Source organism: Microcebus murinus, chromosome 24, assembly GCF_040939455.1.
Source record: "Microcebus murinus isolate Inina chromosome 24, M.murinus_Inina_mat1.0, whole genome shotgun sequence".
Taxonomy (NCBI): domain Eukaryota; kingdom Metazoa; phylum Chordata; class Mammalia; order Primates; family Cheirogaleidae; genus Microcebus; species Microcebus murinus.
Window position 1 is genome coordinate 19,596,871 of NC_134127.1, and position 22,008 is coordinate 19,618,878.

A 22,008-nucleotide genomic window follows, 5' to 3' on the forward strand; every position below is an offset into this window, starting at 1 on the left:
AACCCTGCAGATTAGCCTGTAGATGTTTATAGAGACTGCCCGAGACACGTGACAGCGCCCCTCTGAGGACAGGAGGTTTCTGTTTGGCTCGCTGCTCCATTCCCAGGAGCTAGTATGGTGCCTGGCCACAGTGGGTACACAGTAAATATTTGTTGGATGAATATTGTTGAAATGACTGAGTAGATGAATTGAATGAATTCTCCTTCTTTTGCCTTCCCTCCCCGCCACATTCCCCACCTCCCCACACACACCCCGAGTTAGTGGCAGGGACTCTGATTCACACCTCATTGCAGTCCTTGGACTTTGCCTATGGAGAGCAATCTGCACAACAGAAGGGTAAACTATGCATTATCACATTTTACACAGGGAGAAACTGAGGCCAGGGGGCGCTGAGGAAATTGCCCAAGGCCACGCAGCTAGTAAGAGGCAGATGTGGCATGTGAGGCGAGGTCTGTGTGACCCCGGGGCTGTGCGCGCTGGGTCTGCAGTGTCCTGCTTGCTCAAGGGGCTTCCAGTCGAGCCGGGGAGGTAAACAGGTGGATCGGGCAAAGTGGCCGTGGCAGGAGGCACAGGATCAGCCAGTGGGAGAGCAGTTCGCACACCCTGGGCAGAGGCGTGGAGGTGGGACAGGGCTGGACTGAGACTGCAGGGAGGGCAAGGCACGGGCGGGTGCAGGAGGTGAGGAGCGGCGGTGAGGGCACTCCTCAAGGGAGTCTGGAGGGAATGACTCACACCTGGGGCAGGCAAGTTTCAGCTGTGCCCACAGATGTGCTGCCCTGAAAACAACAGCCTGGCAGCCAGAGGGCCGAGTGGAGGCCCAGAGACGCAGGAGGAGGCTCTGCCAGCCTGAGGTCCCCAGGGTGAGGGTTGCCAGGTATGGCTCCTCTTCCTGAGCTGGCACCTGGGGCCCCTCCTTGGCTGTCCTCTCCTGATCCCTAGAGTCTGGGTTCCAGGTGGTTGGCCCAGGGTGCGAGCTGTCCCTTCTCAGGCAGGCGGGGGAGAGGGTGAGGCGTGGCAGCCAGGAATGGAAAGGCTTCAGCCCTGGTGGGGGGATGCCAGTGACCCCTCCCCCCCCCCCCCCCCCCCCCGCCAGGAGGCCCTGGCGGGTCACCCGGAGTGCCACAGGCTTGCGGGGCACCTCAGGCGGGGAAGAGAATCATGGACCATCGCGGCCTTGGAAGGGAGTTGAGCAGGGTGGGGGGCATCTGCACTGGAGTCCGAGCCTGGAGGGGGCGGAGGAGCCAGCCTTCCCGCGGGGCCGGGGGGTGTGTGCTGGGGCTGGGGGGTTGAGGGCCTCTTTGAAGAGGCGTGGGGGGCGCGGCCGGCCTGGGAGAGCTTTGGGGGCAGCAGCCTCAGCGGTCTGCGACCTCAGCCGTCCGCCCCGGAACGGCTCCCCTGCGCTCTGGCCGATAGGCGGCTCGGGAGTGCGCGGGCGGCTCGGGGAGCACGGTTGCACCCCGAGGGGCTCCGCGGAGAGCCCGTCCCCTTCCCCCGCGGGGCGGCCCAGGTGGCAGCGCCCCGTCTCGCAGCGCGGAGGCGGTGGCTTCCCAGGCCAGGGGCGGCGGCAGGGGCGGCCCCGGGATCACATGGGCGGAGGCAGGTCCCAGAGCCCCGGGCGGGCTCTCCCCAGAGCCGGGCAGACGGCGGCGGGAGCGGCCGCGGCTCTTCGCTCTCCTCCACCTTCCCGCCCCTCCCGGCCGCCCAGCCCGGCAGGTGAGCGGCAGCCAGGTGAGCGCGCCCACCTGCGCACCCTGCGCCCGGCCGCGTCCTTCCCCGCGCCCGCCCCTAGAACGGGGACCCTGTCCTGCTGCGGCCTCGGCGCCGGCGTCCTCGCGGGCTGGGCTCTCCCCCACCTGGTGCTCCTACTCCAGCCCCCCGGCGCGCCGGGTACTTTGGCCTCGGAGCGAAGAAGGCTCCAGAACTGGGAGAGCCAGGCCATCGGGCTGGGCACCTCCCTGTGGCACCCGCAGCGCGGAGTCCACTGGCCGGCTCAAAGGTCTGGGAATCTCAGGGCGTCTGTGAGCCGCCAGCGCCAGCCTGGGGACCTGGGGTCCGGGGAGGGACCAGGCCTGGGCAAAAGGCGGTAGCCAGCAGGCTGGGATGGGGTGGACAGACCCTCTGGCTGGGGGGCACTCCCTCTCCAGGATCCGGGTGTTCCTGATGGATGGCCACGGCACTTGCCGTCTCTGGACCTCCCCAGGGGCAGCCCCAGGATGGGTGCTGGGCAGGGTGGTGCCCAGCCTGGCACTGCAGCTTCCTGCCTGGGTTGGCTCCTGGCTCCAGAGCTAGAGGCTCAGGAAATCCCACGAGGGCCTGTCTGCAAGGGCACTCCCTAGCCTAGCAGCGGAGGGGGCAGTGGATGGGAGGCCTGTCACCCCAGCTGGCTTGCAGCATCAGTGAGCTCACCATGGGGTGGTGTGCCCGACTTGGCAGAGGAGCCCTGGTCTCCCTGCCGGGGCTGCTCAGAGGGCAGCAGGCGGGGGAGGTGGAAGCCTGGTCTTGCCCATCTGGGCCTCGCTGCCAGTGGCTAGGCCCAGCCCAGCCAGCCCCCAACCAGGGTCTGTGCTGGTGCCACCCCATTCCTGGTGCCGTCACTCCTGCTCCCAGAGCTCTGCTGTCCCCAGGCTGCTTGCCTGCCCTCCCCCAGAGTGGGGAGGAAGTACCTTGTGCTGTCAGTTTTGGGGACAGGAAGCAAGCACTCGTGGGACTCAGCCCCGGTGGTGGAGGAGGGGAGAAGGTGGAGGTGCTGAGCTCTCCTACCAGCTGGCAGCCCCTGCACACCCGTCCTCCGGCCACCCCCACCTGGCATCTGGGACACCCGTCCTGGAAGCTGCTGGGTTGGAAACTAAGCAAGGGGGAACCTAGAGTCATGGCTTCCCAGGGTGGGGGGAAGTGAAACCCCAGGGGGGAAGGGAGGGAGTTACTCACTTCCTCCGCCTGCCCACCCGCAGCCCCCAACTGGCTGCTCTGGGCCCTCCAGCCCCTCTTCTCCCCTTGCCACTCCGGCCACCTTACAGCTGCTTAGGTGGCCCGCCTCTCCCCCACAGGGATGGCGCTGACGGTGGACGTGGTGGGGCCGGCGCCCTGGGGCTTCCGCATCACGGGGGGCAGGGATTTCCACACGCCCATCATGGTGACCAAGGTAAGGGCTACTTCCAGGAGATGAGGGGTCCCCCAAACGCCAGGTCTGCCCTATCCACTCTGCTCTCCACGGACGCTTTTTTTCCTGTTCTGAGCCAGAGGCCTGCTGCTGGCAGTGTTGGCCAGGGAGGGCTGGGGCCCCGTCACCTTGGGGACGTGGCGGCCACTTCAGGAACAGTTGTTAGGAGTGAAGGGGGCTGCACCAAGGACAGGCCTGCCCTTTCCTCCCGGGTCGCTAACCCCACACCTGCGGGCAGCCATTTTGGGTGGTTACCAGAGCAAGAGCCCCGTGGGTTCTTGGCAGCTTCCTCTCGACCCAGGCCTGGGCCCGGGCTGGGGAGTGTTCCCACAGAGGCCACGTGCAGGCCGCCACCTGCAAGGTGTGATTTGCAGGGGCAGGGCTCTCCATCCGAAAGTATTTCTGATCACAGTTCCTGAAGTTCTGCCATTGCACATTCTTTGGGAGGCTCCCGTTATTAGAATGCTGGGGTGAGGCAGAGGCTGCCACCCAAGCTCCTTGAGGGGACAGCCGGCCAGCTGGGCTGACTGGTGGGCAAGGAAAGGGATGTTAAGGGGTGCAGGACAGCCTAGTTCAGACCAGCATCTGCATTTCTTGGGCAGCAGAGGGAGGTCCCCTCCCCGAGTGCACCACTGCCTGGGCGTAGGTACTTCAGACTCACCGACTGCTTGTCCCTATAGGTGACCGAGCGGGGCAAGGCCGAGGCTGCTGACCTCCGACCTGGTGACATCATTGTGGCCATCAACGGGGAGAGCGCGGAGGGCATGCTTCACGCCGAGGCCCAGAGCAAGATCCGCCAGAGCCCCTCACCCCTGCGGCTGCAGCTGGACCGGTAGGCCTGCGCCTCTGCTGGGCCCGCCAGCATCCTCCCTCCCCTCTGCCATGATGGCTCTGCCATGATGGCTGTCCTTGTCCCTGCCACAGCCCCAGGCCCTGCTCAGCCCCAGTGTGGCCTGCCTGGGGCCTTCTGGCACACCTTTGAGAAGGTCCTGGGCTCTGCAGCAGGGGAGAGGGAAGCAGGCTGGGCTGGGGGTGTTCCCGCGCTGGCTGGGGAAGGTGGGCGCCAGCCTGGGCGTGCAGCCACAGGCTGGGCAGGGCGAGCTGGCACCAGCCACCTAGAAGCCCAGGTTCGACTGGTTCCCAAGAGTGTGCAGGGTACAAGGCGTGGGCATGAAGTGGGTTGAAGAGGGGAAACTTGTGGGGAAGGTGTGCCCTGGGCTGGGTCTCCAGGACCCCTGCCTCCAAGAGAGGATGGCCTTTGTTTAGATCCCAGTTGTGGGTGAGGAATTCAGGGTCTCCATCCTCCTGGAGCCCATTCGTTCCTCCCTGCACATCTCTAAGACCTGCAGGCAAAGGCAGATTCCTGTGGGGTTTGGGCCTAGAGGCCCTGGGTGGGGCCTAGAGCCCAGGGTATTGGGGAACAGGTGGCTCCCTGGGGTGGGGCATCACAGTGAGTCATAGATCAGGAATGCTGGGAGATGCCCCAGTCAGGAGAGCCCTCTGGGCGGGCCTGGAACCTGAGTCAGATGCCACCCCTGCTGCGGGCTGGCTGGCTCCCTGGGGCTCCCACCCCAGCTGCTGCCCTGCAGAAGCCAGCTCCCTTCATGCCACTTGGGCCCTGAGTGTTTGCAGGAGTGAGACCTAGAGGAGGGTGGAGAGTACCTCCTGGCATCTGGGAATGGGACCAAGATCTACAGTGGGACCAAGGAGGCTGCAGTCTGGGCCGGGGGCGGGGCGGGAGCTGCTGACACCATCACTTCCCCTCAGGTTCCTCTGCTGGGACAGTTCTGCCAGGCAGGCCAAGGCTCCTGGTCTCTTTTTACTTCTGCTGATCCCCCGCCCTGCCCCACAGGAGACCTTTCTGGCATTCAGAAGCCCTGGGACAGGAAGCAGGGCTCTGGGCTGGAGCCAGAGCCGAGCTCCCCTTGCTCTGCCCCCACACCCCTCCTGGGAGGCTGGGAGTCCTGCTGACCTACGCACTAGACTCCAGACGTGGTCCAGGAATGGTGTGGCGGGATAGGACACAGCAGGCTCTCGAGCCACCCCCCAGCCAGCTCCCAGCCTCCAGTGACCTCCTGTCCAAGGTTCCAGCTGGGCTCCACTTTGGCAGGGCATCCTCAGGGAGCGGGGTGGGGGAGCCCCTCTCGCCGGCCCTGCCCTGCTCCCCGGGCCCTTCCGTGGCCTGTCTGAGGGATAGGGGAAGTTCCACCCTTTGTTTAACAGGGGTGAGGCTTGAGGAAGGGACCAGGACTGACCCTCTCAAAGACACTCCAGCTGTCAATGGTGGAGCTGGCAGGGGACAAGCCTGGGTGGCCACTAAGAGCTGGCCAGGCCACTAATGGGCTTTAGGACTTTGGGCGACGCACTTTCCTTCTCTGGGGTGCGGTTTCTCTATTGAGTAAAACAAAGGATTACGTATATGAAATTAGCCATCTTCCCCCAAATTGAGCTACAAACAGATGCTGATCAGTGACAAAGTCTAGACAAAATGGAAAAAAATGGGGGGAGAGGGATAACCTTAGGAATTTCTAATAAAATGGTTTTTATTGAACATTCTGCAGAAATTCTGTGCTTTCTACTTTTTAGTACCAAACTGTCCTTTCTTTTAAGAAGTGATGGTGTTCCTCGATGACAGTTGTTTTTTTTTTGAGTTTGGCAAAATTAAGGCCAGGCACCATGGCTCATGCCTGCAGTCCTAGCATTCTGGGAGGCTGAGGCGGGAGGTTGATTTGAAGCCAGGAGTTCAAGACCAGCCTGAGCAAGACCCTGTTTCTACAAAAAAATCAAAAAAATTACCTGGACATGATGGCACCCACCTGAAGTCCCAGCTACTTGGGGGAGGCTGAGGCAGGAGGATCACTTGAGCAGGAGTTTGAAGTTATAGAGAGCTATGATGATGCCACTGCACTCTATCCCAGGCAATAGAGTGAGAACTTGTCTCCAAAAAAAAAAAAAAAAAGTTGCCAATCCGATGTCCAGATGTTTGGGATATCCTACTAGTCTAGGGACAGGTGGTCCCCTTGCAGAGGGCATGAGGAAGGGGCCAGGACCCCGTGACACTCTCCTTCCTCTGTTTCTTCTGCAGGTCTCAAGTGGCCTCTCCCAGGCAGACCAACGGGGAGAGCTCCTTGGAGGGGCTGGCGACCCGCTTCCAGGTGAGCTGGTGCCTTCCAGCTGAGGGACAGGCACCCCGCCCACCGGTGTGCGCGGTAGGACTGCCAGGTTCTTCCCGCTGCCCCTCTCTCCACAGGGCTCCTTGAGGACGCACAGTGACAGCCAGTCCCCCCTGAGGTCTTCCTACTCCAGCCCAGCCTCTCCCAGCCCCCGGCCAGGCAGCCCCTTCTCCACCCCGCCCCCTGCCAGCCCGCAGGCCCTGGCCGGAGAGGCGGTCAGCCGCAGGTGAGCGCAGCCCTCAGGCACCCGGCCGCCTGCGCCGGCTTCTCAGGGTCTCAGGAGCTGTGTTTAGGGGAGCTGGGGCAGGCTGGGTGTTGCCCTGCCACACACACTGTCCATTTCCCCGTTCCAGCGTCCAGAGTCTGGCATACTCCCCGGGGTTCACCGCTGCTGACCGCCTGTCCTACGGGGACCGCCCCAGAAGCCGACAGGTGAGGCCACCTGGGGGAAGGAGAACCAGAGAAACAGAAGAGGCCCCTTTGCTGGTGTCCCTGGGGCTGCGGGTGGCGGGCCCCACCTGGGCAGTCAGTGCCTCTTCCTAGCAACAGGCACTCCTACGCCTGGCCGGGTGGCCCGCCCACCTCCTGCCCTCTTCCTGGCCACCACCCCCAGCCCCCATGGCCCTCTCCTCCGGGCCTGCTGGCTTCCTGCCTTCCCCGAGTGTTTCTCTTGGGCCGAGGCTGAAATAGTTTTGCTGCTGTTGTTGGGATGCTTCCCTTTCAGGGCTGGCTGCATCACTCGAACACATTCCTCCCCTTCCAAGCCCGTGCCTGCCCCGACTCCCACCCCAGCCCCCTCTCCTTCTCTGACTCAGCTCAGAGATCCCTGTGGGACTGTGGTTCTGTGTCCAGCTGCACTTGGCTTATCCTCTGTCTCCCCTCCCCCGTCTCCCCTGCCCTCCCCCCACCCCACGTCCCACTGGCCATTGGTGGTGGCCTGACCCCCTCACCCCGGGTGGTATCTCTCCTCTCCAAGGGCAGGGGTGGGGTGGTGAGGGAGAGGGGTGACCAGCAGTCCTGGTCGCAGCTGCTGGGGGCAGAATGGGGGGGCATGTCCAGCCTTTGGGGTGAAGGGGATGGGGCCCAGCTGCTGGAACCCTACCTCTGAACTGACTCTGTGTTCCAGGAAGCAGAGCCTTTGGGGACATAGGGGTAGGGTGCTTGAAACCGGGGGCCCTGGAGAAGGAAGGAGCAGGAACCCCTGGTGACCCACTGTATGCCCGCCCAGGGGTCAGCCCAGCACCTGGGCTGTGGAGACGTGGTCCCTGAGCACCCCTTCTCAGAGGAATGTAGGATGTGGTTGAGGAGATCAGGTGAACGTGCAAAGCAGTATTGGACCATCAGGCGCTAACAGTGTGCTACTAATTAGGAAGTGGGAGGCGTCTGGGAGGGGGCGGGGGGCCTGAGAAGACCGGGTCAGGGATCTTGCTGGACAGCGACGTGGGAGCAGGCAGGGTCGGAGAGTGATGGGGGCCACCGGCGTCTGGTGGGGGAAGTAGTGGTACAGGCAGAGCCTGGAGAGTGGGGCTGGGGGTGGGGGCACTTTCCAGGGGCGCTTTGCTCTGCCACAGCCAGAAAGTGCTGGGCTGGGGCTGGAGAGGGGTCAGCCCCGCTCCCTCAGCTGGGCTCATGGGGGGTCTCGGCAGCTGGGGGGATGCAGGCGGCACGGGGGCGCAGTTCTCACACCAGCAGCAGCACCCAGAGACTTGTAGAAATGCAGCTTCTCAGGCCCCAGCCCTACTGACGTGGACATAGGGGTGTGGGGCAGCGGTCTGTGTTAACCAGCCCTCACGTGGGACACACAGGTGCGCAGGGCTGGGTGGCAGGGAGCCTGGGTCAGTCCCACTCTGCTGTGTGGCCATGGACAAGCCCACCTTCCTCTCTGCGGGCCCCAGGTCAGACGAGATGCTCTGGGCTCCCTTCCCGGACCTGGAGGGCTCTGGTCCTTCCTTTGGCAAATACGTATCCAGCAGCTGCTTCCCGTCAGACACGCTTCTAGGCTCTGGGGATTCATTAGTGGAAAATCAGAGCGACATTGCTGACCCTGCAGAGCCGATGGTCTGCTCTACAAACCTACAAACGAGGCTGCGGTCTGCCGATGGGTGCCGGAGTCTCGGGGTCCCACAGCTCCCTGTTGAGGGTCGCTGTGCACTTTAGCATATTAATGACTCTAAGAAACCTGCTTAATTCTATTCCCTAACCATGCTCAGGCAGCAGAACTCCAGCCTCCCACCCCCACCACTCACTCCTGAGCATCCTCCTGTTCTGACTGGCGGGTGACGGGCAGCAGCTCTCCTGGGCTTGAGGGTAGAAGGTCTGCTGGGAAGGCAGGGGCCTAGTGCCCGGGAGGGAGGAGAAGGCAGGGCCTCTCCAGGTGGGAGCTGGGTAGGCGCCTCCTCCCTTGGGCCGGGTGGTCTGGCAGGCACTTGCCAGGAAGGGCTGGGGGCTGGGGACAGAGGTGCCACGGCCTTGCAGCTGGCAGAGAGCCCAGGGTGTGGGACACCACCACCCCTATGGTGCCCTTCTGGAAACTGCATGTTTCCCCCTCCTGGTGGGCACGTGCCTTGGTGAGCAGACGCCAGGTGAACACAGCGCCTCTCCCTCTGGCTGGGAACGAGGACTTGGCTTGTGCGGGGCGCACACCGGCCTGTCTGGAGATGTGGCTTGCCTCCTGAGTGCCTGAGGAGACCATTGCATGGACCCTCAGTGGACCACACGGCACCAGCCAGCCGGCCGGGAGCCCGGGCGTGGAGTCCTGGCCTCGCTCTGCCCCCCCAGGGAGCTTGGACCAGCCACTTTGCCCTTCTGATGGGCAGCCTCGTCACCTGCAGAGCCCCGGGAGCAGAGAAATGTGGCCTGCTGGAAGAGGCCTGGCCGGGTGGGGTCTAGGGCTGTCTTCTCAAGACTCTGAAGCTTTTGCTTTTCGCTTAAGGATTCATGTGATTTGTTTACATTTAACCCCATAATTCGTCTGTGACCTTGAATTTTAAGATCTAGAGAAGTTGGCTTCCCAGGAGACTGTGCCCTCTGGCCTGGCACTGGCCTGCCAGGTCATACCTGGGAGGGGCTGTGCTGCCAGGTGCAGGCCAGGGTGGGCTTGGCCCCCCCAAAGTGCCGTGGGCAGGATGGGGCTTCGCAGGGAAGTGGGAGAGGCTGTTCACCAAAGCCCTGGCGCTCTCAGGAGAATGACAGCTTGTGTGGGAGACAGAGGGCCCTGGCACTGAGGGGGCCGTGAGCCCTTTGTGCCACCCCTTTCTGTGTCCACCTCCTCCCTGCAAAAGAGAGTCCACTTCCTCCCTGTCTGCTCTGGCGGCCTGGAGCCGGGCTCCAGCTGCACCGTCTTGGGAAACATGTAGTGCACCGTCTTGGGAAACATGTAGTGTGACGTAACAGACAGGAATCCGCAGGGAGGAATGCCTGTGCTCTGCCTGTCTGTCGCCTGCTGTCTTCATTCTGCCCCTTCCCTGGTCACCTTGTGGAAGCCCACACCTCCCCAGCCGGCACTGGCCCCCTCCCCTCCTGGAACCTGGCACCGCTGGCTGGTGCCCTGGCTCTGAGGGCAGGGACTGGCGACGGCCACTGGCAGGGGGCCGTGGTCAGTGCGGGCCGGGAGCCCTCTGGTGTCGGGCCTGGGAACAGCCGGGCCTGGCGCCCTGTGGTGTTGGCCGGAGGCCCCGGCCCTGACTCCTCCCGGTCTCCCCGCAGGCCGGCCTCGGCCGCGCTGGCGACTCCGCAGTGCTGGTGCTGCCGCCTTCCCCTGGCGCCCACTCCTCCAGCCCCAGGCTCAGGTACCAGCAGGCTCTGAGGGGTTCTGGGGGGTCGTGGAGGGACGGGAGGGAGACTGTCCTCCCCAGAGGGACGGGACCCCTCTCTAAGCCCAGTCAGCTTTCCTCCTAGAGCCCTCCCCCACGCGCTTGTCCTAACACTGGGCATGGGACCGGGCGTGGGACGCTCATTCCTGGCCGCCTCCCTCCCGCAGTGTGGACTCAGAAGGGGGGAGCCACCTCCTGGACGAGGACTCGGAAGTCTTCAAGATGCTGCAGGAAAATCGTGAGGGGCGGGTGGCCCCCCGGCAGTCCAGCTCCTTCAGGCTCTTGCAGGAAGCCCTGGAGGCTGAGGAGAGAGGTGGGCCCGGGGCTCAGGGAGGGCAGGGGTCCCCCGGACAGCTGGGACCTGGCTGGGAGGTTGAGGCGCTAGTATGTCTTTGGTGCCCACCGTGGGGCCAGGCACCAGTCCCTGCATGTGACAGTCTGGCAGGGGTCACCCGCTGTGTACTGGGAGGTATCGGGATCAGGAGAGCGCCAAGGGAATGACAAGCTGGCAGCGGGGCCCATGGGTTTGAGTCCCCAGGGGACTCTTGGAGGGCGAGGAATCTGACTCGGCCGCCAGAAAAAATATCAAGACTTAAATAGTCTCGAGATGGTGGCAGCAGGCCTGGCAGCATGGAGGGTGGCAGTGGAGGCCGTGTCTGTGGCCGAGGACCTCAGGAACCAGGCTGTGGCGCACCCTGACCGGGGAGAGCTGGTTAAATAATGATGCCGCAGCTTCCAAACGGGCCATGCAGACCATACGGGCTCTTGCCAGCGGTCAGTTATTCGTTCGACAGGTATTGGGACAGGCAGGGGAGGTATTTGAGAGGCAGAGTGATCGGTTCCAGCTCTGATGTTTAGCTCCAAGGGGTATTTTGGGAGGCATGGCGGGGGGGAGGTGAGAAGGGTTGGAACAAATCTTGCCCCTAACGACCCCAAGGCTGCGGCGGGCCCCAGGAGGCAGGCACAGGGCAGTGCAGACAGTGACTGGCCAAGGGCCCTCAGCAGCCGCCCGTAACTCTGTGCTCAGCGTCGTGCCACGGCTCAGATGCCACGATGCGTATAAAAGCCCTTTGAAAGCCGTATAAAGGGCCGATGTGCCGCTCTGATCTGGGATTATTAGCCACGCACATCATCATTACTGGATGCGGAGACAGGGAACGCCCGCTTCCCTGGCGTGGCAGACTCCGAGCACGGGCAGCCCCAGGTTGCCTCAGAAGGGCCAACCAGGCCGTGGACCTGCCTCCTTCATGCCGGTGACCAGCCTCAGCCCCGGGTCTGGCAGGATCACCTTCCTTCCCTCTCACCTGCTCTCACACTCGGTGTGACTTTAGAGGTCCACCTGGAAGGGTGCCTTCTACGGCCACCTTCTTGGGGCAGCTATGGCAGGAGCTGGGGTGCTGCCGGGGGTGGCCACGCCCTCATGCGTGTGTCTGCCCCCACCCCAGGTGGCCCTCCCGCCTGCCTGCCCAGCGCACTGAGCCCTCAGTCCTCCCTGCCTGCCACCCGGGCGCTGGCCACCCCTCCCAAGCTCCACACTTGCGAGAAGTGCAGCACCAGCATCGCGTGAGTGGGGGGTGCCGGGGAAGGGAGGTGCGGGCTGAGCGGGAGAAGGGGCGTCAGTTGTGCTTGGGAAGGGCTGGGCCCACCAGGGACCCAGGAGAAGGCGCTAAGCTACCGCTGCTGCCGCTGCCATGGTGGCTTTGGGTGGCTTATTTGCAGCCTGCTTGGAATGCCTGGGCTGGCGTCTTCCGGCCACATCTCCTCCTCCTCCCCCGCCCTCTAACAATCTCAAAGACTCGGGAGATCTGGCTCTGGATGGGGCTCCTCCTCCTGAAAAATCCTGCTCTGCCCCCTCCCTCACCCTGTGGAACAGGCAGGATTTTCCCGGAGTAGGTTGTGCCTCTCCGTGGGTGGCATTATCATGCAACCATGTCCCCTGGAAGACTGCTGAGCCGTCCCGTCTCTCCCAGGCAGATTTCTTAAGTGCTCAGTGTGCGGGGTCAGGTGACTGACTTTAGGCAAATTCCTTAACCTCCGGGGCTCCGCTTTTCATCTGCAGAATGGGATAGCATCCAATCCCCCCTGTGTGCACAGACAAGGCAAGCATGCTGGAAAAGAGTGTTTTATGTCGGGGTTCTCAAAGGAGCCCGCCTGATCCCTGGAGGGCGTGTTAAACATGGCCGGTGGGCTGCCTGCCCAGTGTCCCCTGTGAGGTCGGCAGCCCTGAGAAGTCGCGTTTCTGACTCGCTTCCGAATGCTGGTCCTGGGACCCGGGACCACACCTTACGAACCAGTGCTTGCTAAAAGTCCAGAAAACCAGGGGCAGGTTTTCAGTCTTGTGTGGGGAGGAGCGACTTCTCTTTGTCCTGGCGGTGGCTGCGGCTGTGTCTGGGGGTGGTCCAGGTGAGGTTCCCAAAGGGAAGCTTGGAGAGGAAGTCTGAGAAGGTTCTGGGTTCCTCCCAGGTCCTGACCCTATGGTGGGGACCCGGCTTCCTGGGCATGGTGGCCTCACGCTGGGTGCTGACAACTCCGTCCCCGTCCCCGCAGGAACCAGGCAGTGCGCATCCAGGAGGGCCGGTACCGCCACCCGGGCTGCTACACTTGTGCGGACTGCGGGCTGAACTTGAAGATGCGGGGCCACTTCTGGGTGGGAGACGAGCTGTACTGCGAGAAGCACGCCCGCCAGCGCTACTCGGTGCCACCCGGCCTTAGCTCTCGGGCCTGAGCCCCTCCCCACTTTCCCCTCTGCAGCCACCGGGCCGGCTGTGCCAGTAGCAAGCTGGCATGGCAGGGGTGATGGTGAGCAGTGGCTCTTCCGTGAACTAAACTCGGGGGCCTGAGGCCCCTCCATCCTCGCTGGCTGAGGCCAAGGTCTGGCACCTGTCTCGGGCTGCAGAGGCTGGGGGCAGCCTCACCTTCCCTGGCCTCTCTCTGCAGGACAGGCACCACACCAGGCTGAGGTGGCCACGGCGTTGGATGTCTCTGTGTCCCTTGGGGCTGAGCTGTGTTGAACACAGAAGTATCTAGAAAGAGAGATGTGGGCCAGAGACAAACTGTATTCACTGTGTAAAGTTTTCAACACATGAGCTCTATAAATATATAAATGTGGACAAAATAGTAGATGCTCCCTTTCCTCTCCTCTCGCCCAGCCCTTGCATGTGAGCTGCTCCCTTCCACTGGGCGGAGAGTCCTTATTTCCCCCACACACACCTTGAAGTCCCCCCACCCTACCGGGTGTCCCCTACCTGGCATTCCCATGGATCAGGCTTTAGGCGAGGCTGCTCCTTGACCCTTCTGAAAAGAGGCCCCCTCTTTTGGAGGGACTGAGGTTCTCACTGTGAGCCTGGGGAGGGGAAGGCAGGCTGGAGGGAGGCCCAGAGACCCCTCGGGCTGGCTGGGCTGGGCTGGGCTGGCTGTCTGTCTGTCTCTGCGGCTGTCATGCTACCTGGTGTGGACGCCACCAGCCCTGATGCCACATGGGCACAGAAGAGGCCGTGGTGACGGAGCACGCAAGGGAGGAGGGCTTGAGTCAAGGTGGGGGCAGTGGTCCTCTACCAGCCCACGATTTTTGGCCTGATTCACCAACCACCCCTAACCCTAATCCCTGACGATGTTTCAGAAAGTCCTTGCAGGTGCTGCTGGGTGCTCCAGATCTGGCCTCCCCGCAGTGAGCCTGGGGATGGGCGGTGGTCCTGGCTCTGTCTTCACAGAGAAGATCAAAGGGGACTTCAGAGGGGGCCTGGGAGTCTCCTCCAGCGGCTCTGTGCGATCTGGCTCATTTTGGAAGGAATCTTGGCACAGACTGTTTGAGTTGCCTCCTCAGGCACCTGTTGATATAATTTACACCTTGATATAATTGGCTCGCCTTTTGCCTGGATGGCTGCCTGACGACGGGCCTTTATTTTTATAGAAAAGATCAGGGCTGGCTGTCTGGCCCTGGAATCTGTCTGCCCAGGGCCAGAGACAGGGAGCCTCTGTGGCGCCACCTGGTGTTCGGTGCAGCACACGGGGGAGGATGTTCGCAAAAGAAACTCAGTTCGCTGGTAGAATGCCTGGGATCTCAGCACAGTGGGATGACAGAAAGATCTGGCACTTTCCTGGAGATAAAAGGCAAGTGGCAGCACTCGAGCTGGCATGGATGGAACTGCTGGGTGGCAATGAGTGCTAAGGAACACACAAAGGAGCGCCCAGTGAGTTCACAGTGGCCGTCGGCGCGGAAGGATGCCCAGGTCTTGGACAGGGAAGGAGAAGAGTGCTCAGTGGTGGTGACTGCAGGTGGGATGCTTGGTTCAGAGTGGTGGCTGGCAGGGTGCTCAGATAAGATTGGAAGGGGTCGGGAATGCTAGCCTGGTTCTGGGGACACTTGGAAGATTTTAAGCAGGGAGGTGACAAGTTGGAAAAGGTGGGCTGGACTGACTATTGCTGTGGTCAGGTCCCGGCCTGTGACAGACCATGCTGGGCCAGCAGTGTCCTAAGGAAAGGGGGACAAGTGGTGTGATGGGGACACAGTGAAATGGACATGCCAGTGAGTTGCTGAACGCCTTCCAAAGGCTGAATAGCTTCAGGCTCAAATCTACGCATGGCCTGTGTTTTTTGGTTTGTTTTATTTTCCCCCCATTTATTTTTTATTTGTATATGTTTGTGGGGTACAAGGGCAACTTTGCTACAGTTGTACCTGCCAAGCAACCTCCCATCGTCCACTCCCACCCACCTGCCCTTGTCCTTCAGCTGTGGCCCCTAGCTCTCCCCCGGGGGGCCAGAGGGTTTTAGCACCCAAGTTCTGTGGGGCCACATGGCTGGCCGGAGCTTGGACGTGAGCTCCTCTGGGAATGAAGTCATTAGTCAAACAGGGTTGTCAGCAGAGAAGGCTGAGGACAGGCTTTGGTCTCTCACCCCTGCTTCTTCCCTACCCCACACCAGCTGGCTGCGAGCACCCACCCCTCTGCCCAGATGCCCACTGGTGCCCCGTACTGTGTCCGTAGTGTGCCCTCCTCACTCCTTTCTGCATTTCAGGGACTCACTTCAGAAGTGACAGATTTGCATTAGAAGTGGTCTGAGAGAGCATCGGATACAGCCCCAAGCTCCTGTGGTTAGAGATGGGATGTCCCAAGTGACACTGCAGGACAATAATGGCTGATGATTAAGAGTTCCTTTTGATGTGCTAGGGACCTTTTAGATGCTTTAGTTCACTCCTCACAACTCTGGGATAGGTATTGTTGTCATCCTTGCTCTGCAGATGAACAAACTGGGCATGGGGAGGTGAAGTTCCTGTTCCCAGGACTCCTGGCTAGTAAGGGGAGGGCCCAAGAATGGAACCAGGGGTCCTGGGTTTCTGGCTTATAGCTGGTGGGGAGCCCCTGCCCCTCTGTCACCAGAGGCAGGCTTCTGGGGACAGCTCCAGCCACCTGGCCACAACGGGAGGCCGCCACAGCCCTCCCCAGATGGGCAGGAGCTGTCTCTAGGCTCCTGGCTTTGCCTTCCTGCTTCAGCCAGCTCAGGCTGCCGGCTCAGGCTGCATTCGCAGGAAACAGGCTTCCAGCGGAGGGACTTCCCCATGGCGGTGCAGGGCCGCTGGGCATCCCTGGCCTCAGCCTGGGGATGATGCCACTCTGGCCACCCTCTGTCTCAGGAACTCAGGGTGGCTGCTCACCTTGCCAGGCGGGCAGCAGGGCGTGGCTCTCTGCCCTCCCATTCCTCCTGTATTGCTCAGAGAGACTGAGGACAGTCTGCACAGGGCCACAGAGCCCTCTGGGAAGTGAAGGTCTGGCAGGGCTCCGGACTTGGGGCTGCCACATTCTGGAAACACGCAGGCCCCTTCCTCGCAGGTTGGGTCTCAGATCCTACAGGGCTCCTACCTTGCTGTGTGTGCATCGGCACAGAGGGTGGGGGCTGTGGCCTGGCCCAGTGTGTATGTTTGGGGGGGGTTCTTTTGAGTCACACACAAAGCGTTGTGCTGAGACACTGCATTCCTGCTGGCTGGGCTTCCTGTTTCCAGATGCATTTCTGCCCCAGAGTCACCACGGAGACTGCTTGGAATCCGCCCCACATTCTCCAAATTCAGGGCGTGATAGGCAAAGGTTCCCTCCTCTTCACCTCCCCACCCTTTTACCTTGGAGGGAGGAAGCCACCTGATCGCCCTGCACTCCTGCCCTCCTGCCTTGGGGGCTGGCAGGGCTGGGGAGGTTGCTGCCACCAATCTGCTTGGACTTGCCTAAGGCAATCACTGCCAGGCCCTGCACTCTCGGGTTCCCTCTCTGCCTGTGCAGAAGCAGATTGGGGGGAGGGGGACAGAGTGCCCAGAGGATGGGACCCAGAGGGGCAATCCAGGGGACCCATGGCCAGCAGGGAAGGGCTTGGACCTAAACATCAGGGTGTTGAGACGTGGCCAGCAATTCAGGCACCTGGCTCTCATTCTGTCCACCCAGGGCTTGGCTGTGGGCCTCAGTTTCCCTAGCTTATAAAGTTATAAAATCTGATAGTTGGTGGCTCTCTGATGAAGGCTCCTGTGGATGGTGTTTGAGGGCGGGAAGGAGCAGGGAGCAGAGGGGGTGGGCAGACTGTGTTCTCCCTCCCAGTTAAAATCCACTTCCTTCCAGTGGCCGGGCTCCAGCCCCTCCCCCAGAGGCCCAGGTGCTAGCTCGCACGTCCCCAGCTCTCTTATCTGCCTCGGGGGATTTGGGTCCCGCTGGGATTTTTTCCAGCCCTGCCTCCTCCCTTAGGAGGAGGAGGCTTTCTTCCTCCAGCCCTGTCTGGTCGCCCGGCTGTCTCACCCCCTTTAAGGACGGGGAGTGGGTGGTGGAATCCCACGGGCGAAAGGGCGGGCGGGGACAGGCAAGCATCTACACTTTGGCCCAGGCTCGGGGCTGCTCCTGTCCGCTGGCTCGCGTCTCCCCAGGCCCCAAACACCCACCCAGCCCCCAGCGTTAGGGCACCCGGGACGGGGCGTGGGACGGCAGGGCTCCAGACGTAGCCCAGGACACACAAGGGCCCTGCGGTTGTAGTGAAGGATTTCCCGCGGGGCAGCAACGGAGTCCCCTTTCATCGCGCCAGGTTCCTGAGGGATTTGCCCCGAAGCCCCGGGAGCCCGCGTCCCGGTCCGCGCACTTCCCACCGCCAGCACGTGGGGCTGTTTCCTTCCGGGCTCCGTCCAGTTCTCCCCCCGCACCCGCGGGCCCCAGGCGGGCGGCAGGAAGACAGCCCCGGCGTGTGGACCGGGTGGGGCGGGCTGCCGGCGCCCCGAGCCCGACGGCGTCCCCAGGCGGGGGCCGCGCTCCGCGCAGGACAGCGGATCCCGGCCCTTATCCTCAGCCCTGGGGGCGGCAGGGCGGACGGGCGAGGGGTGGCCGCGCGCCGCGCACCTTGCCCCTCCCTCCCGGCCCCGCCCCTGGCCCGCCCCGCCCCCCGCCGGCAGTGTCCCGGGGCCGCGCCCAGCTGGGTCGGGGCGCGCGGGCTGAGCCGCCGGAGCGGCGGGGGACGGGCCGGGAGCGCCGCGCAGGCTGTGGCGGGAGCGGGCCATGCTGGGCCGGCGGCGCGTCTTCGCTGTGGACGGCCGGGGTGAGTCGCCCGCCCCCAGGCCGGCCGGGGTCCCCTGCCCCGGGGCCGCCCCTGCGCCCGCCAGCCTTCAGGGGCCGAGACATTAGGCTGGGGGCTCCTCGCAAGTTGGAGACTGGGCTTTGGCATTAAAGCAGCCATCGCCTCCATCCCTCTTCCCTGTCACCCCCTGCCGCAAGCCTGCCGGCTGGGGGGCGTCGTCTGAGCCCACTGCCTGCGCCCTCGGTGCACGTCCCCGGCCAACGGGCGGTACCGGCATCTCCAGGCCTCCTGGCCGGCTTCTTGCTCAGAGGGGGCCGGATTGACATCCAACCTCCGCCTGGAGGGCTCGGGTTCTGCACCCAGGTCACAGGAAGGCCCGACACAGAGATGACAATGAGCGGGTGCTCATGCTCCCCTCTTCCCTTCCTTTCACTTAAGTCCTCCCTTTTAAACTCTTCGCAAAATCTTCACTATTTCTCACTTAAAAACACGAAAGCCCAACGTGGCCAGAGCTGTTACTTTGATCACCCTCCCCAGAGAGGCTTCATCTTGCATCCTGACTTGGGGGCCAAGGAGAGCAGTGTGGTCCCTAGGCTTGTCTTTGTGCCCTTCCCCCTCTGGCGAGGCGGCACAGCCCTACTCCCCTGGGGGAGCAGCTGAGGAGCCTGTGGCCCGATGTATGACTTGAGCGTTGTGGCCAACCCTAGTGGGGGCAGCACAGGGCTCCTGTGGCCTGAGCTCCTTACTGCTACAATTATTGTCAAGAAGGGACCCCCCTCCCTGCGGTTCCCAAGCAGAACTGGGCACTATCTGGGTGGGGCTGTGGCTGTTCCGTGTCCTCCCTTCATCGCGGGTACAGGACGCTCCTCCCCGGGAGTGCTGCCAGCTGCCAGGAATGCTGGGGGCGGTGGGGGCCTGTGCCCAGCCTGACACCGACTCTCCTTGCAGATGGGGCCGGCGAGGACCTGGCACGTGGCTGCGTAGTGCCAGGGGTCACCAGCACCTACAGACGCATCCCGGACGTGGTTCATGAGTGCTCGGCAGATTCCTGGCAGTGGGGTGGTGAGTTGAGAGGCGTCGAGAGGCAGGTGACGCTTCTCAAACTGGCCTCCCGGGACTCAGGAGTGGAGATGGCAGTTGGGGATAGCCCCCTGGCCACCTTACCAGGCCTTTCTCAGGACTCTCTGGACTTTGAGGCCCTGGGGAGCCCTGAGCTCCCGGCCCAGCGAGGCCGGCTTCTGGCCAGCCGTAAGCTGGAGCAGGTGCTGGAGCGGTCCCACCGGCCCGCCAGCGTGTCAGGACAACACCGCCCCCTGCGGCCACCAAGCAAGCCAGAGTGTGAAGTGCCTCTTTTTGGAGCAGGGGAACAGGAGTCCACTGAGGCAGACACGGATGGAGAGGCAGGCCTGGAAGCGACACAGGTGGTGAGTGCCAGTTCTCAGGCTGGGGACAATAGGGATGAAGTCAGCTCACCCCGCGCTGGCTCTCCCTGGAGCTCTCTCGGGGTGGGGCGCTCCTTGCCCCTAATTTGCCCAGTGGTGTCATAGCTTCTTGCCTCACCTCACACCCTGCTGTGGTGGCCACCCTCGAAGAGGAGACAGGTAGCCACGTACGGACCCTGCCTGGAACTGAGCCTGGCTTGGTGCTGGGGCAGCAGCTGGGTGTGCTCCTCCTCCTCCACCTGCCTGCCCTGCCCCCATCTGCTGGCCAGGCACGCCAGGCTGCCTGGGGTGGGGTGGGGATCTAGTTGAGTCCAGGAGTCTCCCCTACCTCACTGTGTCCCACAGGTGGGAAGCTTGGGGCCCGCAGCCTGGGCCTGCCTCCCGGGGCAGGGTCTCCGCTACCTGGAACACCTGTGCCTGGTGCTGGAGCAGATGGCACGGCTCCAGCAGCTCTACCTGCAGCTGCAGACCCAGAGGCCCCCTGGGGTGAGTGAGCTTGGCCGGGGAGGGGACTTGTTAGGCCATCCAGTGAGGGAAGCAGGGGAGGGGCAGGAACCCTGGAACTGTGGCTGCCTTCAGAATAGCCTCCACCCTCTAGTTGGCCCTGACTGCCCCCTCTCCCCTCTGCACAGGATCCTGCCGAAGAGGAGTTGGCTGTGGCCCCATTGCCTTCACCCTCACAGCCCCCAGGCGATGCGGTGCAGGGGCCATGGGAGCTGCAAAGCCAGATGGAAAGGACAGGTGAGGGGCATTGAGTTTCCCTCTATGTCCTGCCTGCCCAGGGTCCCACCAGCAGACCCTCTGAGCCATAGCCTGATGGAGTGGCTTCCTGTTCCTGGCCCTGGGTAACCTGACTCTTTTTCTGAAGGGACAAATGCAGCCAGCACCAACCCTCCCAGGCTGCCAGGGGCCCCAGTGGAGCCAACTCACAGCTTTCCGTGCTGCCAGGGACACAAGGTAGGCAGTGGGCATATGCGCGGCAGGTGGCAGGATAGGGTGGGATGGGATGGGAGGTGGGGACATTGGGCACCCATTGGCCAGAAACCCTGGGAAAAGGACAGGATTGATTCCTGTTTGGAGCAGGTGACTTGTCCTGGCTGTGGTGACAGCTATCTCTGGGAGCTTGGTTGGGGGTATGTGTGTGGGGAGGCCTTTGTGGTGACCCCCTCATCCTCTGCTCAGCGGGATACCTCCCACTGGGACAAGGTCAAGGTCCTACTCAACCGGATCCGCTGGAAGAGCCATCAACAGCCTGAGTCCCTCACCCCTCCTGGCAGTTCCGGCCCCAGGTGAGTCCTGTGCCCAGCCCAGGTTAGGGCAGGGAGAGGAGACTGATGAACCAGAATGCTCAGATTGTCCTGCTACTTGTCATTTTTGTCCCTATGAAGCTTGAGAGGCATAGATGGTCTTGGAGGGGGTGCTGGAAGAAACAGAAGGTAGTTAAAACACCCCATTTTCAGATGAGGAGGCTGGGTTCTGGGTAGAGTTGGGGGTAGTTGCTTTCCCAAAGCCACACAGTAAGTCAGTGACAGGAGTGGAATGTGGGAAATCTCCTCACCCCAGCTCAGCAAGCCCTCATCCCTCGGTGCTGGAATTTATGCCCCTCCCTGAGTTTGCGGGGTTGGGGAGCCAGGGAAAGGCACAAGCATTCCACAGTGGGTGCAGTCCTTCATGTCTTGGGTTGTCCTGAATAATTCTCCAAGGGGCAGCAGCAGCAAGTCATTTCACATCCTCAGGCTCCCCGCAGCAGATACACAGTATTCTCTCAACTTGGGGGCCATTGTTACCTTCATTCCCACCCAATGTCTCCTTTCCTTTTCCACAGGATTGAGCCTAGGGACCAAATCCCTGAAAGGCCTCAGTGCTGCATCCACCGGAAAACCTTTATGCCATCATTAGTGGTTAAGAAGCAACGAGCAAAAAACCTTTCTGTATGCTGAGACCTCTTGGTGCAGCAGGTGACCCTGGGTGGAGAGGATTGCCATGAAGTCTTCCTCACCCTTTACCCAGTTGCTGCTTCTCCTCACTGCCAGGAAAAGCTGTTGACACTTGCCCTTCTCCCCAAGGCAAGGGCTGAATCTTTCTCCTCCAAGCAGCCTGGCAGAGGAGCCCTGTTGCCCGGAGAGGCCCCCAAGATCTGGCAGCTCTAGGGCTTCTCCTCCTTGCCAGAATCCCTGGACATAGACAATGTGAACTAACTTATCAGGCATCTGTGGAGTGTGTTTGGCATGGTCATCTGTCTGAGCCCAGCATGTTGCAGATGGGAAATTGTGAACAATGAGTCTCTCTGTGGGACTGCAGTGTTGTAAACTGCCTGGATCCAACCATCTCCTCTGGAATCGTGCATCCAAAGGTTGGTCTTTTGGGTGAGATAACTGCTGAAGGATGGAACTGACCTTCATTCCGCAGTGGGCGGTTCCTGAACTTTCCTCCTCATGGCTGTGCTGGCAGCTCTGGGACAGAGCATGGCGCTGCCTTGGCTGCCTCTGCATGGAGTCTTGCCCCCTGGAGCAAAGCCCTGGAAGACTGCACCAGGAATGGGGACGATCAGGCACAACATGAGGAACAGCTGAGTAACGTTCAGAGTCCATTCTCAGCTGCTCTGCTCCATCCTAGCTTTTACATGTCAGAACTGAAACCAGAAACTCATACTAGTTTTTAGACCCTGACAAATTCTCAACTTTCCTGAGCCACAGCTTCCCACGTGGAACAATGATCCTGCCTTACCTACCTCACAGGCTTGTTAGCATAAAATGAGATTAAACTGCCTCAAAGTGCTTCGTGAATGTTAAGTGAACAGGAAAGGGGAAGGCGTGGGTGCTGGCAGGGGGCTGGACTGGAGGGATGATGGGGAGGCCAGCACTAATAGGGACTAAAATGGCCATTTT

The 22,008-nt window shown here is 62.0% G+C and overlaps 1 protein-coding gene across 1 annotated transcript; it reads left to right on the plus strand.

Annotated features, from left to right (window-relative positions):
* The first annotated feature begins 1,612 nt into the window (after positions 1-1,612).
* Positions 1,613-21,898, plus strand: C24H8orf58 (chromosome 24 C8orf58 homolog). The gene is given in 16 exon segments (XM_075997184.1): positions 1,613-1,996; positions 3,048-3,142; positions 3,841-3,992; positions 6,246-6,315; positions 6,411-6,559; positions 6,687-6,765; positions 10,039-10,121; positions 10,313-10,458; positions 18,627-19,102; positions 19,466-19,606; positions 19,753-19,861; positions 19,989-20,077; positions 20,303-20,409; positions 20,946-21,034; positions 21,037-21,096; positions 21,099-21,898. Coding segments are annotated over 15 exon segments (1,911 nt in total). The 5' UTR covers positions 1,613-1,996; positions 3,048-3,049; the 3' UTR covers positions 21,167-21,898.
* Positions 21,899-22,008: the final 110 nt, after the last annotated feature.